The 24,051-nt window shown below is 38.8% G+C and overlaps 1 protein-coding gene across 1 annotated transcript in view; it reads left to right on the plus strand.

The window, feature by feature from the left end:
- The window catches only part of LOC128265093 (homeobox protein Nkx-2.1-like), a 76,521-nt gene extending 71,499 nt beyond the window's left edge, over positions 1 to 5,022 (plus strand). Inside the window, exon 5 of the mRNA XM_053000906.1 lies at positions 4,214 to 5,022. Within this exon, the coding sequence (XP_052856866.1) occupies positions 4,214 to 4,645 (432 nt within the window). The 3' untranslated portion in view covers positions 4,646 to 5,022. The remainder of the gene's footprint in view (positions 1 to 4,213) is intronic.
- Positions 5,023 to 24,051: the final 19,029 nt, after the last annotated feature.

The following is a 24,051-nucleotide window of genomic DNA, read 5'->3' on the forward strand; positions in this document are numbered from 1 at the left end:
GAAGTCCTTGAATGTATACTTAAAGTAAAATCAAATGCAGAAGGTCCAGATAATTTTAGTCCCAAATTTATAAAAATGTTGCTCCCAAAACTAATTTGTTGTATTACCCATATTTTTAATACAGTTTTTACCTCGTCAATGTTTCCTGATTGCTGGAAAATTGCTAAAATTTTGCCCGTCCCGAAATCAATTTCTCTTCAGTACAATTTCTCTTCAAGTGCAATAAACCTAATCCGAACATATCTCACAAACAGGGTGCAGGCCGTTGTCTCCGGGTCGGAAAAATCTTCATTTCTGCCTCTCACACAAGGAGTCCCACAAGGCACAGTTTTAGGTCCACTGCTTTTCTCGCTATGTGTAAATGATCTTTCTAAATGCATTTCTGTTTGTGATGTGCACCTATATGCAGATGATGTCCAGTTATATGTTAGCCGTCCCCTAAGTCGAATTAGTGAGTGTATTAGAATTAGCAACAATGAAATTAAACAAATAAATGATTGGGCTGATGCGAACGGGTTAAGACTCAATCCATCCAAATCAAAGTGCATTCTAATTCATAAAAAATCAATTGACTTTAGCTGTCTTCCAAAGATTGAGGTTAAAAATGTTGAAATAGAATTTGTTAAACGAGCCACAAATCTGGGAATAGAATTTAATTCCACCTTAACGTGGGATGACCATGTGAACAAAGCCACAGGAAAAGCATATGGCATGCTCAGGCAGCTTTCCCTATCCAGAAACCTTATACCACAGAATATCAGGATGCTTGTAGCGAAAACCTGCATAATTCCAACGTTGTTTTACGGAATTGAAGTATTTGGTTCCTGTGATGCCATTAGCATGAGAAAACTAAAAGTTGCCTTCAACTCAATTGCGCGATATGTTTTTAACTTAAACCGCAAGGAGCACATAACATGTTACTCAAACAAAATTTTTGAACTAAGCCTTGAGTCATGGATTAAGTTAAAAAACCTCTTTTTTCTGCGTAAATCCTGACTAAAAAAGAGCCGCAGTACTTAATTGAACATGTGCAACTGGCTTCGTCTGCCAGAAAAAACAACATTGTCTGCAAAAGATTAAACACTTTTTCATACAGGCTGTTCGCTATTGGAATAACCTCCCAAACAATATAAAAAATATACGAAATGAAACGCACTTTAAAAACGTACTTATAAACTATTTAAAGGGCACAAGCTAATTCTTATTCTTATATTAATCTTAATTTATAATTTTTAATGTCAATCTCATTTTGTTTCAAATTCAATTCATTTCTTTATGTAACTCATGTCACCATTACTTGTTAAAATGTTAAAATGTTAAATTTTTATTGTAACGTAATGTAATGTAATTGTACTTCTAGTATTTAAGTTTTATTGTACGAATCCCAAAGTATTTAAGTTTAAATGTAACAATCATAAAGTGACCGATGAATCTGAAAAGACTTAGTCTTATATCGTCGGGATACTAAAACAAATAAAATTAAAATTAAATTAAATAAAAAAATATAACTCTAGAATATAAGGATATAAAATATAGTGCATATAAAATACAAAAATGTTTATCAAATCCGCCTGCACGGCAAAGTTAAATTTTTTATATATACTTGACTTTCAAACTGTGAACTTTACTTTACTTTACTCTACGTTAATGTAAAATGAATGTCAAAACTTAACACTATGTTAACTTTAGCTGTTCACACAACAGTCCGACTGCAGGCACGCAATCTGTTAAATTTTAAATTATTTCCTACTCTCCGATAAGATCAACAAGAGGTCTCCAAAACAAAAATGGTCAGAGCTGCTCTCCACTTATCTTTTCTGACACAGCGCCTACTGCCAGCCAAGTTGCACAAAAAGTTGGCTCGCCTCTCGATGTTTTCTCTGTCACTCACCAATATTTCTTTAACCGTTTTCTTTCGCCAGCCCAGCAACAGAACTTTGAATTTTTACCGCTGCCTCACCAAAAATGTCTTCTCGTCGTGTCACCAATACAGTTTTGGATTCGTCTCGCTGCCTCACCGGAAATGTCATATCGAAGTGTCACTAATACTGATCCAAATACTGCTTCAGAATATTGGCTGCATCACTAATACTGCTTCAGAATATTGGCGGGTTCACTAATACTTCTTCAAAAATATTCTTAGCGTCACCAATACTCCTCCAGAATGGTCTTCCCGTCACCACTTCTCCTCCAGAATGTTCTTCCCGTCGCTTCCAAACACTTTTCCAGATTTACTTGGCCTCTGAATGCCGATGCCTTTTCGTGCACAATTACGCTTCCTTCTTTCGCTTTAACCAGCCTTTGAAGCCCGTGTCTTCGCCTTCTCCTGACGCACAACTTCTGCGATCCGTATCTGCTCCACGTCTTCCACTTTGTCCAGATGACCACCGCCAACGATCCTGCCTCTTACTTGTTGACGTTCACCACAAAGTACTTACGCTGCCTCCAGAATGGTACTCGTTGTTCATTCGCCTTCTATGTACCGACATTCCTTCGTTGCGCCAAAACGAATTTCACAACTGCTCGAATGTTGCGAAAACTTGCTGTCTCGTTTCTACTCACGCTGCCCTGCTTCGCAAATTTGCTGTCTTTTTTTACAGAGTTTTTTCTACTTTTTTAACACACGACTAGGTTTAGTAACTTAGGTTTTTTACTACAAAACTAAGTTTAGTGACTTAGGTTTGTAATAATTCCAAATATCCCGGACGAGCCCCCAAATTTGTGGCCCCGGGAGTTCCGTTAGTGCGAATTACTTCCAGGGCGACGTAATATTATTACAACAAACTGAGTGTTGTGTGGTGTTTTAAACTTTAATGAGTTATTATTATTATTATTATTATATATATATATATATTATATATATATATATATATATTATTATTATTATATGATATCGCTTTCCGATTTGAATAAAATTTAAAAAGCGTAACTCTAAATTATTAAACCATTACGATATCCAAAAGAAAAATAGACAAATGTGAAAGTATTATTTTTAATGTTTTAATTGTTCCATTGGGAGATACATGACAAGGTCATCCGATTTAAATCAAATTTAAACTGTAATTCTGAAAGAAAAAACCATGAAAAATAGCTATGATTTAATTTGTTTCCTTTATTTTTCCTATGTTCCTATGATTGTTCCTATGGAATCTATATGCTATAATCGTCAGATCCGGCTCGTTGCAACAATTTTGCGACAGAAAAACGATTTTTAGGAATGTTTTATGCAGACAGCTTTAAAACTGGGAAAAAAGTTTGCGTAAAAACGGACGGGCAGAGGGACATGTCTAGATCGACTCTCCTAGTGATGCTAATCAAGAATATATATGTATACTTTATAAAGTCGAAAATTTCTCCTACACTGAGTTGCAAACTTCGGACTGAAAATAGAATACCCTCTGCAAAGCCTGTACAAAGCGAATTTATAATTTTTAAATTTAATTTTCCGATTCATTCTAATGGAGATATATTAAATAGTCGTTTGATATTTTGTTATTTTTTTTTTTTTTTTTTTTTTTGAATTATTAATAATTTGACAGTTCTGAATTACGCTTTATATTCTATTAAAATCGGAAAACGATATCGTATAGCTGTCATAGGAACTATTGACTAATTGAGCTGCATATCATAATAGCTTTAATGCTTTTAAACATATACGCAAGTAAATCATAATTTTAATGTTTTCAAGAATATTTAATTTTTGAAATAGCTGCAAGGGTATATGAACTTCGGCTGTCGATATTAACAGCACATTTACCTTCGCACTTGAAAAAACCAAATGCAAAACAACTTTTTTTACGTTGCTGAACATTTTTGACATGGAAAACTGCCTTTCATTCTCTCTTGGTTTTAGTACATAGCTGACCAGGCTTTTGCTGGTCTTGAGGGGTGGCAGAGGGCGGCAGAGGGGCGCTATGTAGGAAAAGCTAGAATCAGCATACCAAATCCCAAATCTCTAGCTTTTGTAGTTTCCGAGATCTCGACGTTCATACAGACGTGGGTAGATCGACTCGGCTATTGATCCTGATCAAGAATATATATAATTTATATGGGCGGAAACGCTTTTTTCTACCTGTTACATACTTTTCAACGAATACAATATTCATACCCTTTTACTAACTTTACTTACTTTTACTTAAGCTTTACACACTTAATTAAGACTAATTTAATTCAATTTAAATAACTTTGTTTATGTTATTACTTTTCTTTTTAGTCTGCGAGCTCACCACGACGCGTTGCCGTTCCTGTACTTGTCAAGGACGGTAAGCCCTGCTCTGGAAATAATAATTCAACTCAATCACAACCGCATGGAAATAGTACCACGTCAGCAGGCAATAATACTGGTTCTTCTAATAGTGTGAATGCCCATAGTGGCGGAGTTTCGGTATCTTCCAATGTTTCGAGTGGTCTCAACCTTATAACTGGAGATACTCCCAACTCTCACTCGCCAGATACATCAACTTCTTTACTTGCTAGTTATGGGACTGTTGGAGGTTCCAACGTTGCTATGTTACAGCAACCCTGCAATAACACTTTGATGTCGAACAGCTTAGCAATGGCTTATAGAAATCAAAACAATTTTATTTCTAATGGACATCAGCAGCAATGTGGCGGATATTTGCCGTTACAAGGGCGAGCATGGTAAAAATATTTTAAAAGCGTTCGTATATTTTAACCAAGTGTACTCTATTCGGCTATAAATGGAAGAAATAATTCAAAAAATTGTAATGGAATGTTATATCGGATACCAGTTTCATTAAATGAAAAAAACATATTGATATTATAACCTATTTGTAACGTCAATAGTAAAAATATTTAATATATATATACATACGAAAAATTAATACTCATTAAATAGTTATGTATAAGTGTATATAAATAGACCAATGTATTAAATTAATAGTTCTTAATAAAAAATTTGTAATAAATTGTGTAAAATAGCGAGCAGTCATTACAGCTTGCATACATCTTACTAAGCTCTTTGAATTACCAGCGTGATCGATTCGTGTTCCTTCCGTAAGAACGAAAATAAATTTTAACACTTTTAAGTGGTCTTCGCTTTCACAAAATAAGCACCATTGAGTTATAGTTGAATGGCAAAAATAATATTTTTGAAAACAAATTCGAATCTCTTAAAGTTTCCAATAAGATATAATTTCTAAACTCTAAAGAGTTTCTATCGTTTTAAAGAAATAAGACTGTTTTCGAATTATTATTGTTATTTAAATAGCTAACAACTAAGTCTGCAAAGAAGTACCAGAGAAAATTGTTTTGTTATTATAGTAATGACCATGTTAAAATGTTTCTGCTAGTATAAAGTAGGTAGACAAAAAAACTTTCAATAATATACTTAAACCGTTATTATTATTTTATTTGTACATATTTAGTCTTTTTTTTTTTTAGTTTTATCAAAATATATAGACAGATATTTTACCGACCGTTAAATTTTTTTTTTCAAAACAGGATAAATACTAATCAATTCAATAAGCGTTTTTTTCTAACCCGCAACATTTTCTATATTTTGTAAACAAAAAATCCTACAACTCTGCTTTTATTTCTTTCCAAATGTAAATTTTAAAGCGAATAGCCGATTGAAGATATAACAAACCCCAAGTGCGGCTTTTTCAGTATTAATATATCAATCAGAAAAAAAGCAAACTTCGGCGAGCCGAACAAAAAGGTAATATATGATCTGCATCCCAGTTTTTTTTTGTACTAATTCAATGCGTACAATATTCATTTCATATTGTGGGCTTCAGATGGGAGAACCACATTCCAGAATCAGAGGAAATACCAAAATAAATAGAGTCCTAGTGACAAAGGGGTAAACGAATTCATTTGACCGTCTTTTAATAAAACCATGCACAATACGGGCTTTATTTACTTTATTTATGGATTATTATTCTGAATTATTGTCAGAAAACTTTAGTAACATTAAGTTCCATTTGAAAAAGGTATAAGACCGCGTAACTCCGGGCAAATAAAAATCTCCTAAAACAACAAACTGATCACTATCGGAAAGCTTATTAGAAACGAACTTGGTAGCAGAAAGGTGATTTTAATAATCTGAAAGACGTTAGCAGAATAACGGGGCATCAACTTCTATTTGACTTATAAAGCGAACGGTAGTGTTTTTTTGTGCGCTCCGAATTTTTTATTGTTTTTGAAATAACCCACCGGTGGGTTATATCCTAACATAATATATTAACTTTAATATTTCCGTTCGCTTCGCCAATGTAGTGATCTATATTAACAATTGGTTTAAACATTTGTGTTTTCTCTTTTGAGTATTTGTGATTTTGCAGTTTCTGTTTATTCGCATTGTCCTTTGTCCAACAACGTTTTTGGTGTTGGATTTGCATGCCTATTACCTAGTACAGTGCTCGTCCGTTTTAAAACAAATACGAATAAAAATTTTGTGTGTTTCTGCAACAAATGCAGTCTGATGGTTAGGGCTGACCAGTCAAATATGACTTGCTGGCTATGTAAAAATTGGGTGCGCTTATTTACAGGCTTAACAAGCATTTTTAAGGTGCCCAATCTGCAATTATGTTGTGCCGCTTGTGTCGAGGTTGCAAACGAGATGAAATCGTTCATGTGCAAAACTAAAGGTGGCCTTTAAGAGCTTATCAGCTGTTTTGGTGAGGCTAGAAATAGTTTTCGCCGAGCAGATGGACTGCTCTCTGCGCTGGACTCGCAGCTTAATAGCTGCAAGCGGATCCCGCGGATCAGCTCCTAAAATAGATTCGAAACCCGAAAGATCCGTAGCAGACGGGGTGCAGCCAGGACTTCGCAAATTTCTGATTGTTCCGCTGTGGAACCAGTGAACCCACATAAAAGGCTAAACTTTACCGCAACTAGGCGCTATTGTGTCCGGCATACCGGCTGAAGTCAGTTTTGCAGAAACTCAGTCAGTCCACTCAAGAAACAAATATGTCTGCTGTGCCGACTTTTGGCCGCAACATTTCGAAGCTAAGATCAATCAGTCTTCCCAGTCGAGGACCGACTAGTGTGACCGAAATATCTTCAATTCTTGCAAGTTATATCCGATTGTTTTTATGGGAGCTATAGGGTATAGACGCCCGATCGTTTTTTAAACATCAAGTACACATGATTTAGGACGACTGTGAATGTTTTAGATCGCTTGCTTTTAAACTGAGCTCGCAATCGGTTGGAGTTGGTGAAGTATGATGTGAACTGCGACAGATTTTGCATCTAGACTTAGATCGGCAATCCTTGATCTGATGAGAATTTCGAAGACAATTAAAGCAAACGCCTGCTTTCTTGTTGTTGAATTGCTAAGTCTGCAAATGCTTTCCAGCTACTGATGAAGTGTGCGCTTGAATTACAATAAAAACAATCAACGTTTGTGGTAACGAATGAATTTTGAGATATATGTGTTTTAGACTTGACTTTTTGATCCCTTTGATCGTACTTCCTAACATCACCATTTTGACTTTCGAGAATCCCAAGACGGTACTTGCTCGAATGTTTGTTGTTCGTTGTATTTTGCCTTTGTTTGGCGGTCGACCTTTACATGAATCATTACGTTATTCATAATGTCCTCTGCGCGATTAAAGTAGAGATGCAGTCCAGACTTGTCGTACCTTGACTTCAACCGCTCTAAAGCCTTTGGATAGTTATCTCCCGAAATCTGAAACGCCTGAACTACTTCCAGCGCTGGAAAAGATATGCAGCCTAGTAAATAATTAAACTTATCCATTTGCGCGACGGAAGTGTTATTGTGAACTAAATTATTGAATGAAGTGATAAACCGCTTAAACTGAGGGTATTTGCCATAAAAGCTGGGAAGCTTCTGCTTTGGCAACCTGGTATGGTGAGATCCAGCCAACGTTGTTTCGAAGACGCGTTGATCTGCAGGGCCTTAACGTTGTCTTGAGTGAATAAATGATATGATGCTAACTTTAGCTGCTATGAAACGTTAATCTATTTCTGCCCGATTGTTATCAGTAGACCTTAGAAATTCATTTTGAGTTTTAATCTGACACAACTGTCGATAATGCGATTATAGAATTTGCAGCCTAGACTCGAGAACTGTAATTTCTTCATTAGCTCCATCAGCTATGACTTTGCTATGTATGTTTTCTATAAGGCGTTCGATGGTGCGTCTTTGTGATCTAAGATGTGTTAGTTTTGCCTCGCCGGCAGCTAAATTAGGTTCTTCTTCTCTTCCCACGCCTAATATTGCCGAAACCGACGCAGAATGTGTGTTTTATAGCGATAAGCTCGGTAAAGCCGAGTATACAGGATTTTCTTTAATATGATCGAGAATGTATACTTGCGATTTGATGTTTACAAATGCGTTTGCGTAAGATGGTGTGTGTGATGTTGAATTCCACGTTTAGCCTTTGTGATTGGGGGTGAAATGCTGATATCTACTCCACAAGCTACACGGTCAATGATAAGTTTAGAGATGATTTGCGATGCTTGCGTTCCTCAGCTGGCGCTGCCGTTGATGCTCTCCTGTTTTCCGAATGTTCTCGGCCACGTTGGATTTAAGGTTAGGATGAACCCTCTATATGTTTCCGTGATGATGTTGATGAATGTACCACCTTTGATATGGTGCGAGTACTACACTCGAGCTAGAAGACTGTTTAGCTTTCCGCTTGTGGCCAACTGTTTTGACCAAAGTTTCCACGCTGGGTTTCAGGTTAGGGTGAGCCCAGTGTATGTGTCCGTGTTGATGACGATGGCAGGAACACCTTTGTGTTGGTGCGAGTACTCCACGCGAGCTGAAAGCTCGCTCCATAACCTGCATGTAATTAATGATCAGAGACTCATGCAAACAAATGACGATCGAATGACGAAAATGAACGAATACTTCTCCTTGTTCCTAGTCCATTAATATAGCAGCAAACTGGCTACTTTCCGTCATCCATGGAACAATTGATAATGCTCTGAGTCTCGTGTTGTGTTCTGATGATACTTCGCTGTATTTTCGCAATACATGTGTTTCATTTAATCTTCAAGTTGTTAAGTTGTGTTGTTAGCGTAATAGACAAAGTGAGCTGGGCTTCCGCGCTAACATTAGATATGGCTTAAGTTTACAGAATGTTATGCGTGGCGCAGTGTTGGTAAAATGTTAAATGCAACCGTGTGTGGTTGCTACATAATTTCAGTTACGTTAACTTCAAATTCAAAACGTATAATTGTAACAATAGATGTTCTCCGACAATAATAATAATAATAATAATAATAATAATAATAATAATAATAATAATAATAATAATAATAATAATAATAATAATAATAATAATAATAATAATAATAATAATAATAATAATAATAATAATAATAATAATAATAATAATAATAATAATAATAATAATAATAATAATAATAATAATAATAATAATAATAATAATAATAATAATAACAATAATAATAATAATAATAATAATAATAATAATAATAATAATAATAACAATAATAATAATAATAAAATAATAATAATAAACTAATAATAACAATAATAATAATAATTATAATAATTATAATAATAATACTAATAATACTAATAATACGCACTTGGCTCGTTTATTTTAATTGAAGTCACTAGTTGTAGGGCGAGAGCGCCCCGTCTTTCGCCACCTTAGAATAAGTTAGGTTCTAAGAGAATTTATTGTAACATTAAATTTAGTGATCATTTGAACTCCATCAAAACCACGCCCTTTCGTCGTCGCATTTTCGCTAACTTTACACAAGTTATTATCGAAAATAAATCAGCCGAATCCTACTGCAGTTTCGCGTTCGTTAATACAAACTAGTATTAAATTTTCATGTTGACTCCGACGTGATCGCAGTAGAGTTCGCGATTTGTTTACTAATTTCTTTCGGTGAAAAACTAGAACAATTACCAACAAACACACACCAGCAAATTATTCGTGTCGGCTCGGCTAAAAAATTAACAAGTTTAATCTTCCGAAATAAATTTCGTCGTTGAAACTTTTCTGCCGGTTCTTTGCTTGTTGCCCAAGCCGTTTCTTCGTCGCTGCTGCAACTTTAATTGTTTTATTTGCTGCTGCCGCTGGATCATGGATCTAAAAAAGGAAGTTGCAATTTTCGAGTTGGCCATCCAGGTATAGAGTGCCAAAAGTTGAAAGTTCATCTGTGGCGTTTTGTTAATTGTGTTTAAGCCCATCTTTCAACTTTTTGCATTCGTGTAAAAATCGGTAGATAGTGAACATTCTAGCCAAGAAATAAAAATTTTTATGTCCTAACAATCAAAATTCTGCAATAAACATAATATATTTCGAATTATATGTAAATGGCTCATAAACACTCAAATAAAATACTCGTCGTCGACCCAATTAGTGCAAACTTAATTACCCCAATTTTCGTCAATAGGGTGTAAATAAAACAGCTGGAAAAAATGCAAACTGTGAAAAGTGTAGTTCTCAAAAATTATCGGCAAAAACCTTCTCCGCAGTTTGTCTGAACATTTTTCAGCGCTCTTTACAATATTCCTTTTCATAACTTTTGCGCGCCTTTCGGCATCAGGCTAATTTGTTCGTTGCCCTTAGTTATCGGTTAGTGTATCATTCTCCGTTAGCATTTGCCTAGAAAGAGCCGCTAGCCGCGTACATATACACACGCACACCGACACCGCTGCCGCTATTTCGAGTTACCTTTGGTAATTTTCGTTCTCGATCGCTGCAGCAGTGCAATTTTCGGTTTGTTCATTTTTTCCGTACGTTTGAGCTTGAGCGTTAGCTCCCCTACAGTGCGTGCGAGTCGCATATTACTGTCGCAGGGTTTAATAAAAAATATAAAAACCCTATTTAGATATTTTTCGCTGTACTTCTCTCAGCACTTAGCTCCCCTACACTGTGTGCGATCGATACATTACTCTTTGATTTTTTATTAGATTATTTAACAAATAATAATAATAATTTAATAAAATAAATATTTAACACCTCTTCGATACCAACAAAATAAATACAAATAAACGCAATGGCAACTAAGGATTTCGAAGAGCTTAAACACCAACGAGATGTTTGCCTGAAAAGTATTAACCCAACTTATCGCCATTTAAAAGAAGCTAAATTATCAGTAAATCCGGTCGAGCTTGAGTGTCGATTAGAGATTCTAAATACGCACATTGAAAATGCTTCACTTTTGCAAATCCGCTCCGCCAGCAAATCGCCCGCCTCAATGCCGTCCACCAAGCGTTGCTCTCCCAACTTTTAGCGGAAAACACTCCAAATTTAAAAATTTTATAAGCCTTTTCGAAACTTTCGTTGACAAAGATGACACTTTACACGATATTGAAAAATTCAATCATTTAATTTCGTGTTTAGCAGGAGACGCTTTAGGAACTGTTAGGGCCTTTCAAGTTACTGCGGAAAATTATCCCAAAGTCCTTGCTAGCCCTTGAAGCGGGTGTACGATAATGATTGTCTTATTTTTTTTGACAACATATCGACACTTTTTAATTTGCAAAACATTTGCCACCCTTCAGCTGTTCAGCAGACCAAATCTAACCCTAAGAAGAATGGGAATAGGAGTTTTTCGTTTGTCGCTGCCAGGAACGACTCCGTTCAATGCGTCTATTGCAACTCAGCTGAACATCAGATTGGAAACTGCGCTTCCTTCGCAGCCCTAAAAGTTCAGCAAAGATTCGATTTCGCTAAAAGAGCACCCTTATGCATTAACTGCTTAAGAAAGGGTCACACGGTCAAAACTGCAAATCGAACAGATGTACAGTGTGCAAGTCCTCACATCACACTTGCTACACATATATTTCCCAAGCATCGATGCATCGAGCCGTACTTCCACGCAGGTAGCGTTGAATGACATCTTGATGGTAGGCCCAACTATCCAAGAGGAGCTGTACTCGACTCTGCTTCGGTTTAGATTGCATAAGTTTGCCCTAGCGGCCGAAATAATAAAGTTGTTTCGCCAAGTGATGGTGGAGGAAGCTGACCAAAACTTCCAGCTCATAGTATGGAGACGAGATCCTTCTGAGTCCCTGAAAATCTTTAAGTTAAACACCGTTACATATGGAACTTCGCCAATGATTGATTTTTATGTTGACGATTTGTTGACTGGCGCCGGATGCGTTGAGGACCTGCGAAGCCTTCGAGACGAAGTTTCTCAGGTCTTCCAAGAGGCAGGCTTTGAATTGGCAAAGTGGTTTTCAAACTGCCCAGAGTTATCCGCATCTGATAGCGCTGTAATGCCACTTATGGCAGACTCAGACGTAACTAAGACCCTTGGCGTGGTTTGGTTACCGGCTAAAGATTACTTTTAATTTCGGTTGTATGACTCTTTCCTGGATCTTCGCACGACAAAGCGAAATATTTTGTCGGTGACTGCTCGACTTTTCGACCCTCTTGGCCTCGAGTGCCCTTTGGTCACACAGGCAAAATTGTTGTTGCAGGAACTGTGGCTTCGAAAATTAGATTGGGACGAGTCGCTACCGATGCAGTTGCTTATATCATGACGTTTAAACCGACGCTTCTGCAGTTGCCGAAAATTAAGGTATCGCGATTCGTCAACACAGATCCACAAGTCCCGATTCAAATATATGGATTCGCTGACGCTTCCATGCGAACGTATAGAGCGTGCATCTACGTTCGGACTCAAACTGCTGAAGGTTTAAAAGTGTCTTTATTCACCGCCAAATCGAAAGTAACTCCTCTCAAGACGAAAACTTTGCCTTGCCTTGAGCTGTGTGCAGCTCACCTTTTAGCCAATCTCTATAATCGAGGAGGCCATTGCTAAATTGTCCCATTGAGAATGTTTTCCTGTGCACCGACTCCGAGATCACTTTACACTGCAATTTAACATCATCGAACTACTGCAGTCATAAGTTTTCGCGTCGTTAATACAAAACAGTATTAAATTTTCATGGTGACCCCGACGTGATTAGCAGTATAGTTTGCGAGTTTTAATTTTTTTTCGGTGAAAAACTATAAACATTACCAACAAAAACCAAAATCAATTTATTCGTGTCGGTTCGGCCAATAAATTAAATTCAACAATATTTCGTAGCTAGAAATTTTCTGCCGTTCCTTGAAGTTGCGCCTGACGTTTCGGCAAATTTAATTGCTTAATTTGCTGCTGCCGCCAAATGGAAGTAAAAAAGGAAGTTGCAATTATCAAGTCGGCCATCCAGGTATAGAGTGCCAAAGTTGAAAGTTAATCTGTGCCGTTTTATCAATTGTGTTTTGGCCCATCTTTCAACTTTTTGCATTCATGTAAAAATCGGTAGATAGTGAGCATTCTAACCAAGAAATAAAAATTTGCATGTACTAACAACCAAAATTCTGCAATAAACATAATATATTTCGAATTATATGTGAATCGCTTTGGCCCATAAACAAGCAAATAAAATACTCGTCGTCGACCCAATTAGTGCGAACTTAATTCCCCCAACTTTCGTCGTAGTGAGCACCAATTTAGGGTATAAATAAAACAGCTGGAAAAAAGTGCAAATTGTGAAAAGTGTAGCTCTCAAAAATTAGCGGCAATAACTTTCGCCGCAGTTTGTCTGAACATTTTCCCGCGCTTTTCATAATTTTCCCGCGCTTTTCCAATTTTCCCGCGCTTTTCCTAATTTTTGCGCGCATTTCGGCGTCAGGCTTATATATTCGTTGCCCTTAGTTATCGGTCAGTGTATCATACTCCGTTAGCATTTGCCTAGGAAGAGCCGCTAGCCGCGTACACATACACACGCACACCGACACCGCTGCCGCTATTTCGAGTTATCTTTTGTCGTTTTCGTTCTCGATCGCTGCAGCAGTGCAATTTTCGGTCTGCCTAAACGTTTGTTCGTTTTTTCGGTACGCTTGAGCTTGAGCGTTAGCTCCCCTACAGTGCGTGCGTGCTGCATATACTGTCGCAGGGTTTATCTAAAAAATATAAAAACCCTATTTAGATATTTTTCGCGGTAATTCTCTCGGCACTTAGCTCCCTTCGACGGTGTGCGATGGGTATATTACTCGTTGATTTTTTTATTATATTATTTAACAAATAAATAATTTAATAAAAATAAATAATTAACACCTCTTCTATACCAACAAAATAAATCCAAATAAACACAATGGCAACTAAGGATATCGAAGAGCTTAAACACCAACGAGATGTTTGCATGAAAAGTATTAACCGAACTTATCGCCACTTAAAAGAAGCTAAATTATCAGTAAATCCGGGCCGTAATGACAAAGTCATTGCTGATTTCAATTATCCCAAAGCCTTTGCTAGCCTGAAGCGGGTGTACGATAATGATTGTCTTATTTTTTTTGACAACATATCGACACTTGTTAATTTGCAAAAAATTTTCCAGCCTTCAGCTACAGCCTTGAGAACCCTCATCGACACGGTCACAGCCTTGTATGACTCCTTGCTGTCTATTGGGGATGATAGACGCATTACTAATGCCATTTTAATACATCTGGTAATGAGCAAGGTCGATGCAGGAACTAAAATAAAATGGGAAGAACAGTTAGATTATACTTCGCTTTCACTTTGGAGCGAATGTGAGGCGGCCCTCAACAGGCGATACCAACACATGGTAGCAGAAGAGGCTTCCAAGCCCAAAACTGTTCAACAGACCTCATCTAACCCTAAGAAGAATGGAAATAGGAGTTTTTCGTTTGTCGCTGCCAGGAACGACTCTGTTCAATGCATGTATTGCAACTCAGCTGAACATCAGATTGGAAACTGCGCTTCCTTCGCAGTCCTAACAGTTCAGCAAAGATTTGATTTCGCTAAAAGAGCACCCTTATGCATTAACTGCTTAAGAAAGGGTCACACTGTCAAAAAATGCAAATCGAACAGATGTAGAGTGTGCAATTCCTCACATCACACTTTGCTACACATATATGCCCCAAACACAAATCTCGCGTTGCCACCCTCTTCTCAGCACACGCTCATGCAGGAGTCTCCATCCACGTCGCATGTTTTGCATGCGAATGCATCGGATCGAGTCATTCTTGCAACTGCTGTTGTGAGCGTCCAAACCAAAAGCGGCGAGTTTGTATTAGCTCGAGCGTTGCTCGACTCTGGTTCACAAATAAACTTTGTAACCGATGAGCTCGCTCAGAGGCTCAAAATTACAAGAGAGGGCGTGTGCATGAGCTTGCGAGGCATTGGTGGAACTAATGCCCAAGCCACAAAAAAATACACACGATTGTGAAGTCGCGAGTAGGGAACAGCCAATTGTCGTCCGATTTTTGGATTATGAAAAATATTTCTGGTTATCATCCGGATCAAGCGGTGAACACCAGCGGGTGGAGGGTGCCTGAAAATATGGCGGATCCGTTCTTCTTTAAGCCCCAAAAAATAGATATGCTTATCGGCGCTGATACATTCTTTGAACTTTTATCTATTGGCCAGATAAAGCAGGGGCCTGAATTCCCCATCTTACAAAAGACAGTTCTCGGCTGGATAGTGTCAGGGAGATGTGCCTCTGAAAATAATAAAAACGCTGAAAAAATGGTACATCTCAGCTGCCAGGACACAACCCTGCAGAAATTTTGGTCTGTGGAGGACTTGCCGCCCAAGGCTAAAGTCCATACTCCTGAGCAACAACTCTGTCAACAACACTTTGAGAAAAATACTTAAAGATTGTCGTCCGTTAGATTTTCGGTTCGTTTGCCGTTTAAATCTGACCCAAGTACACTTGGTTCGTCATACGATGTTGCGAAACGTAGATTTTTGTCGCTAGAAAGAAAATTGTCAAAGGACCCTTCGCTGAAGAAGATGTATATTGAATTCATGGAGGAATATGCTTCACTTGGCCACATGTCCTCCACCAATGACAAAATTCCGAATACTCCGCACTATTTCAATCCGCACCAATGCGTTTTACGGCTACAAAGTACTTCAACTAAGTTGAGAGTAGTTTTCGATGCATCGAGCCGTACTTCTACGCAGGTAGCGTTGAATGACATCTTGATGGTAGGCCCAACTATTCAAGAGGAGCTGTACTCGACTCTGCTTCGGTTTAGATTGCATAAGTTTGCCCCTGCGGCCGACGTCAAAAATATGTATCGCCAAGTAATGGTGGACGAAGCTGATAGTAACTTCCAGCTCATAGTATGGAGACGAGATCCTTCTGAGTCCCTGAAAATCTTTAAGTTGAACACCGTCACATATGGAACTTTGCCAGCACCCTTTTTGCCGATTCGCGGTTTAATGCGGCTAGGAGAGATGGCGCAAGCAACTCATCCAAAAGCCGCAAAGGTTATTCAGAATGATTTTTATGTTGACGATTTGTTGACTGGCGCCGGATGCGTTAAGGACCTGCGAAGCCTTCGAGACGAAGTTTCTCAGGTTTTGCAAGAGGCAGGCTTTGAATTGGCAAAGTGGTTTTTAAACGGCCCAGAGTTATCCGCATCTGATAGCGCTGTAATGCCACTTATGGCAGACTCAGACGTAACCAAGACCCTTGGCGTGGTTTGGTTACCGGTTAAAGATTACTTTCAATTTCGGTTGGATGACTCTTTCCGACGGATCTTCGCGCGACAAAGCGAAATATTTTGTTGGTGACTACTCGACTTTTCGACCAACTTGGCCTCTTGTGTCTTTTGGTTATAAAGGCAAAGATGTTGTTGCAGGAACTGTGGCTTCGAAAATTAGATTGGGACGAGTCGCTACCGATGCAGTTGCTTACATCGTGGGAGACGTTAAAAGCGACGCTTCTGCAGCTGCCTAAAATTAAGGTATCGCGATTCGTCAACACAGATCCACAAGTCCCGATGCAAATACATGGATTCGCTGACGCTTCCATACGAACGTATGGAGCGTGCATCTACGTTCGGACTCAAACTGCTGAAGGTTTAAAAGTGTCTTTATTCACCGCCAAATCGAAAGTAACTCCTCTCAAGACGAAAACTTTGCCTCGCCTTGAGCTGTGTGCAGCTCACCTTTTACCAGATCTCTATAATCGTGTCAGGCCATTGCTAAATTGTCCCATTGAGAATGTTTTCCTGTGGACAGACTCCGAGATCACTTTACACTGGATTAAAACCCATCCCTCGTCGTTGTCGGTTTTTATTTCGAACCGGGTTGCAGGAGTGGTCGGAGAAAGCAATTTGGAGACACGTTCCCACGAAAGTCAACAGAGGATGTGACGTAGAGGAGCTTACAACGTCCATTTGGTTCGGTGGGCCTTCGTTCTTGCAAGACTCAGAAAATAATTGGCCTGTAAATAAACATTTCGAACTGCCGGCTGATGTAATGTCGATGGAGCTACGCAAATCGGCAATAGCTCTCGTAGTCAGCCCAGAGCCAAATTATGTGCTTCAGAATATAGAGTCCTTTTCGTCGCGGGACGACATAAGTAAAATTCGGAAAAATAAACCAGTAGCAACGAATATTCAAAAGTTAAACCCTTTTCTTCAGGAAAATAAATTACATTGGTGCTCCTCGACATTGCTACGAGTTGGGGGTCGGTTATTGAATGCTCCTATCCCGTACGAAGCCAAATTCCCGTTGTTGCTGTCTAAAAGCTCACAGTTCGTCAGATCCTATGTGTCATACATACACGTTACGATCTGTCACGCTGGCCCACGAGCTCTCGTAAGTCGTCTGCGCGAGAAAATCTGGCTAGTTAATGCTCAAGAAGTCTGCCGACGAACAGTTCGTTGGTGCATGCGCTGCTTTCGCTGTAAGCCGCAACTCTTGACGCAAATTATGGGAAACTTGCCAGCAGATAGACTTCGAGCTCTCCGCCCGTTCAATATTTGTGGCGTTGATTTTTGTGGTCCCTTCAGCACAACGTATCGTATCCGTGGTAAGCCACCGTACAAGTCGTACGTGGCCTTGTTCGTCTGTTTTGCGTCCAAAGCGGTCCACTTAGAATAAGTGTCTGACCTAACCACTGATGCGTTCTTGTTGGCATTTCAAAGGTTCGTGAGTCGTCGCGGGATTCCGGAGAAGGTGTGGTGCGACAACGCCACCAATTTCGTCGGCGCAGATCGCCACATGAGAGAGTTCCGAGCCCGTCTGGAGGAACAGGGGGGCGGTATCGAAACATTCGCATCAAAAAAAGGATGCGAGTTTGCGTTCATACCGCCCAGAGCACCGCACTTCGGCGGACTATGGGAGGCAGGTGTGAAGTCTGCAAAGCACCTGTTCCTTCGGACGGTAGGCCAAGACCTCTTGACCGCGGAGGAGCTCGGAACTCTGCTCACCAGCGTGGAGGCCGTGCTCAACTCCAGGCCCCTCGGAGCTCTAAGCAGCTACCCGAACGACGGCGAGGCCCTGACCCCCGGGCATCTGCTCATCGGCGGCCCTCTTCTGCCCCCACCATCAGCGGCGCTCCCGGACCAGATCAGCCTGACCTGCTTGCGACGATGGCGAGGTGTCTCGTCTCTCAGGCACAGGTTTTGGAAGCGATGGTCCCGGGAGTACATCTCCAGCCTCCAGCAGCGGTCCAAGTGGGGAGCCCAACCTCGTCGTGGGAGCGCTCGTCGTCGTCGCAGAAGACAACCTTCCGCCCCAGCAGTGGAGGATTGGACGAGTGGTAGCGGTGCACGCCGGCGCCGATAGCAAGGTTCGCGTGGCGGACGTCAGGACACAGGACGGGGAATATCGGCGAGCTGTCCACCGACTGGCCCTGTTGCCCGTTCTGGGCTGAAGAACGACGTCCCTTCAGAGGGGGCGCTGTTTGCTCATTTGGCGCTTGTATTTAAATCACTAGTTGTATCGCGAGAGCGGGAGCCAATAAAGCTTTCATCCGTTCGCTCTTGCGAATTCGCCCCGTATCTCGCCACCGTAGCATAAGTTAGGTTCTAAGAGAAATTATTGAAATATAATAGTCAGTGATCAATCGAACGTCATCGTAGCCACTCCTTTTCGTCGTGTTTTCGAAATAGTTTTTACAAATTAGCAATTTAACATCGTCGAACTACTGCAGTCATTAGTTTTCGAGTCGTTAATACAAAACAGTATTAAATTTTCACTGATGCTTACTTTAGTTTTAATTTTTTTTACTGAGAAACCAAGATCGGATCTCAAAGCCAAAGGCAAAGATTGAAATTATTGTTTATAAAAGCCATAAGTGGCCTGGTTTCACGGGTTGGATAACTTGCATGCTTTGCATGTTTTGTTTTTTTAACATTGCACGAGTAAATCTGTGTAACATTTTACTCTCTCTTCTTTCCGCTCAACTTTTTCCGCCTAATATAACTATGTACGTTCATAGTTGTTAGTGAGTCACTGAGGTATTTATTTATTATTTTATTGTTTTGCGTATTACTTTTATATATAAACAAAACAAATAAATAATGATTATGTCTGTTACCTGTTCAAGGAAAGGTTACCAGCTTCCATATACATCAAAATATATATTTATCTTCTGCTGGCTTTGCGATACAATCATGGATGCAAAATGTGCAGGATTGGTTGGCAATGTTAAAGATTGCATTAACCTGCGGTCTGCAGGGAAATAACCCTTGAGATTATTGGCTTTATGAGGCAGACTCGTGAAAGTTTTAAGAATCTTTTTGGAGTATTAAAACAACTCACTGAAGGGTTCAACGCGGTAAGTGAACAGTTTATAAGTAAAAAACTGCTAAACGAGTCATAGTGCTTTACATTCAGCTGTTCCTAATGGTACTGCGTGCTCTGAAGTAGTCCCTTTATTAGAAGGTCGGACTATAAATGTTCAATGTGTTCAAGGTGTTTGTAGTGGTAAAAAGAAAATTTCTGTTGTTTCCCATATGAAACAATTTTTTGTTTCTCGATTTACCCCCAAAACCACTTTCTGATGATGTTATGGAGTTTGTACAAAAAAATATCTATCTCCAAACAATACAGTTGAACAATTTAAATTTTCATACGCTTGCAAGATATACTCTTTCAATATCTGTTCCTCCAGAAGCTTTTAAAGTTCTAAATAATAAAAGTTTTTGGACTGATGATGAACTAATAATAAAAGAATTCGATACTAAAAGTAAAAGAAATAACAATCGGCCTTTAGAGACTGTTCCAAAAAACTGAAAACTTCTATATTTCTAGCCATTCAAAATGTTACTTAATATGAAGTTACCTAGGCTGTTCGCTGACTCCCCTGCCTTTAATAAACATATTTTAGTCTTTTAGTCTTCACAGAAACTTGGCTGAAACCGGAGATTTTCAAGGTACCTAGGCTGTAATTGCATGGATATGGAAAGTGCCACCTAATTATTCTATAGCGTTTTAGTTACATTTTTAATGAATGCGTCGCTGACAGTCTTCCTCCAAGTCTTAAAAACTCAAAAGCAAACACTTATAAAGAGTACAAATGGACGGGCAAGCCATCTGATTTTTCGAAATATGTGGTCGGATTTCTATGTATGTATTTGAACCGTTGTAAAACGGAATTTTCAATTAATCCGAAAAAATGTTATATCCTTGTAAATGTCAAGCGAAAAACTCCGCCGTGAATTCACGAGTACGATTAAACTCAACTGAGGCGTCTACTGACTTTGAAATTGCTGATTTATTTGCCAAGTTCTTCCAAACTACTTATAGTGCGGATTCTTGTCTAAATTCAGTTTACCCTTACAATTTAAAGAGGTCAAATTCTTTTCCCCGGTAATAACAGAACACGTCACCAACATACTATCCAGGGCCAGACGGGCTTCCTGGGTGCGTGATTAAGTTTTGTGCCTAAACGCTATGTTAACCGATTCTTTAATTATTTTAATTGTCTTCCTCAACATCAGTTTTTTCAACTATCTGGAAAGATTCTTTTATTATTCCACTCAAAAAAAAAGGGAGAATGTTCAAAATTATAGAGGTATTTCTAAATTTTCTGCAATACTAAAGCATTTGAGTGCATTATTATTTCTAATTTGCAACATTTGTGTTCCTCACTTAAGTCCCCTTATTAAGCGAAGGTCTAATACCATGGACCTACTTGAATTGACAACTATTATAGTTAAGGGATTTAATAATAAAATGCAGACTGATGTTATATATACAGATTTTAGTAAGGTTTTTGATTCTGTTCTCTTCTTTTATTTAAATTAGATCAGCTCGGGTTTTTGAATAATCCTTTATCTTGGATTTCAAGGTTTTTGAAAGGAAGAACTCAGAGGTTTATTTTTAAGTTTCCAGTTTCCAATATAATTAACGTAACATCTGGAGGGCCTCAGTGTATTCATTTGGGCCCATTGCTATTTACTTTTATTCATCAATGATCCTTCTGGCATAACACTTTCCCGAGTATTAATGTATGCTAATGATGTTAAACTTTGTTTTTCAGTTTTTCAGTCTGATATTGATTGTTTTCAAAGATGGCCTTAAATGTCACGTAGTGACTTTTTATAGGTGTACGCCTTCATTTAGAAGCTATTCTCTTCATAATATACCACTGGACCAAATATATTCGGTCAACGAATTAGGAGCTCTTCTTGATCTAAAGTCTACTGTGAACAAGGCTATGAGTGTTCATGGACTTATTAGGCGATGATCAAAAGAATTTGACGATCCTTATACAACTAAATTATTATTTACTTCCCTTGTCCGGCCTGGTTTCACGGTTTGGATTACTTACATGCTTAAAAGCATGTCTGGTCTACTTCCTGCTATGACCTTAAGAGCTTCAGTCGGGATATTATCCGGTCCTGGTGCTTTCATATATTTGATGCTAAGTAACTCAAAGGGTTCCTTCGTCCGCAGCGGTCTGTTTGCTGGTCTTATCGGGTGAGCGGGGAATAGAGTTTTAACAATACTATCCATATGCCCTTCTTCTATGTCTGGCTGCGTGCCCCTTAGCCTGAGTTTTTTCATAACGAGTTTGTACCCCAAGCCCCACGGATCATCGTTAACGTCGTTACAAAGTGACTTCCATTTATCACGTTTGCTGGATCGAATGGCGATGTTTAGGTTCTTCTTTGCTATTTTGTACTCCTCCTCCTGAGTCGCAAAGTTTCCTCTCCTTCTTGCTCGAGTAAGATGACGTCTGCAGCGAAGACTCGTTTCTCTCAAGACATTGAAGACATACTTCTGCCCCTCGCCTGCGGGATTCCCCGCTTTTGGCATATCGGCGTCACAGGCTTTTTGTAGCGGACATGGTACCGGACATGGACCACGCCCTCCACGCTTCCTGTCTCATGAGCTTCTATGTGTCTTCTGTCAAGTTCCCGAATTAGTATGGTCTTGTTCATACGCTTGACATTCCATCTGCAGTTATTTTTAACTAGATGTTTCCTTTCATGAGAACTGTTTTCTCCGACGATGTACGAGATATATTCGTAGTCACTTAAATGACTTAAGTCTAAAACTTAAGAGTCCGATATCTTGTGGGCAAAATTCTCTGATACCAGCGTTATATCTGGAATTGTACCTTCGTGGCCTATCCGCTGAAATGTCGGCGATGTACCTACAATTGCCACTACCAGTCCGGCTCCCGCTGACATATTAAGAATTTTTCGGCCTCTGCTGTTGGTCGAAGACATTCTCTGTGCCTTTGAGTTTTCCCTGGAGCTACCGAACTATATTTTTAATATCATCGATTTTAATCCCAAAAATTTCTATGCTATTATTGGGAGCCAGCAGCTAACAATAGTAAACTCCTTCAGATCCGCATTATGTTTAAGTACATAGGTGTAGGTTAGTTTGTAGAATTTTCATACTCGGGTCTTGCGGGCACTAACTGCGCAGTTACTTGTCCCAGGTAAATGATTCAGATCCGTGAGACGGACAAGCAGCATTTCGGCGTCCTTGTGCAGTTTTTCATTTTGTGGCCGGATTCTCCACACCTGATGCACAGGTCACTCCTGTCTGATCTAGTGCAGTCCCTTTGGAGATGGCCTTCCCCAAAGCATCTAAAACAGCGTGTGACTTCGAGCATCGAGTCCACCCTATTCTGATTGGTGCCTCCTTTAGTATTTCAGCTGCCACTTCTGTTGGCAATTTGACGAATGCGCGTTTTTGCTCAGAGCGATTTACGTCGGTCAGTCTCACCTGGAATTCTTGATTTTGCTCGCCTGTTATTGCCCTGGTTGCAGCAGCGACTTCCTCTCCACTTGTAAGGCTGTCTAGATCTCGTGTCTCCAGCTTGCACTTTGGTCTCATGGTTCTCACTGTAGCACAGTCTTTAAGAGAATAACAGAGTTTATCCGTCTTGATTCCTGCTCTAAGGTCAAGAAGCATATCCCCTGACTTGGTTTTCCTGATCGAGCAAATGCAATGTCGTTCTCGTCAGGTTTCATATTTTTTCTGAACTCCCTCAGTACCTCGGCGTAGCTTTTGCCTTCTGCGGGCTTGACCAACACTGCTTCAGGCCTGGATCGTATTCGCTCCTTGAGCTTGCTTCGAGTGTCACCCAGCTTTTCCTGTAATTCCCGACGCTATCCAGGAGATCGCTCAATTCAAAGACTCCGGCTGATGTTTCGCTGTCTTAACATGGCATGTTAATCTTTCGCAGCACATAATAACAATAATAATAATAATAATAATATAATAATAATAATAATAATAATAATAATAATAATAATAATAATAATAATAATAATAATAATAATAATAATAATAATAATAATAATAATAATAATAATAATAATAATAATAATAATAATAATAATAATAATAATAATATAATAATAATAATAATAATAATAATAATAATAATAATAATAATAATAATAATAATAATATAATAATAATAATAATATAATAATAATAATAATCTTCACCATCATAATAATAACACTGATTTGGAGGATCTTTCGCTCTACACTGTCAAAAAATACTAACGCCTTTTTCGCGTTAAAATATGCCAATTTAATTAAGTGGCTTTTGTATTTTAAACTTTGACTGAATCTGCAGCTGGGATACTGCCACTTGTAAAATCTTTGATGTTTCTTATTTATTGCCAAGTAAAAGCGAGCCGAAAAATGAAATGATTGAAGAATTCAACAGGACCGATAATAAATTACTAGCCAGGTTCCGATATTTTCCGATAGGCGAATTTATGTCTACAACTTTCCTCAATCATTGGAATTGCCGACAAAACGGACTGAAAGACGGAGTCTAATCGGTTGTTTTTTGAAATCTTTTTTAAATCACCGGGCTGACTAATTTTTCTCT

This window comes from Drosophila gunungcola, unplaced genomic scaffold (genome assembly GCF_025200985.1).
Source record: "Drosophila gunungcola strain Sukarami unplaced genomic scaffold, Dgunungcola_SK_2 000092F, whole genome shotgun sequence".
NCBI lineage: Eukaryota > Metazoa > Arthropoda > Insecta > Diptera > Drosophilidae > Drosophila > Drosophila gunungcola.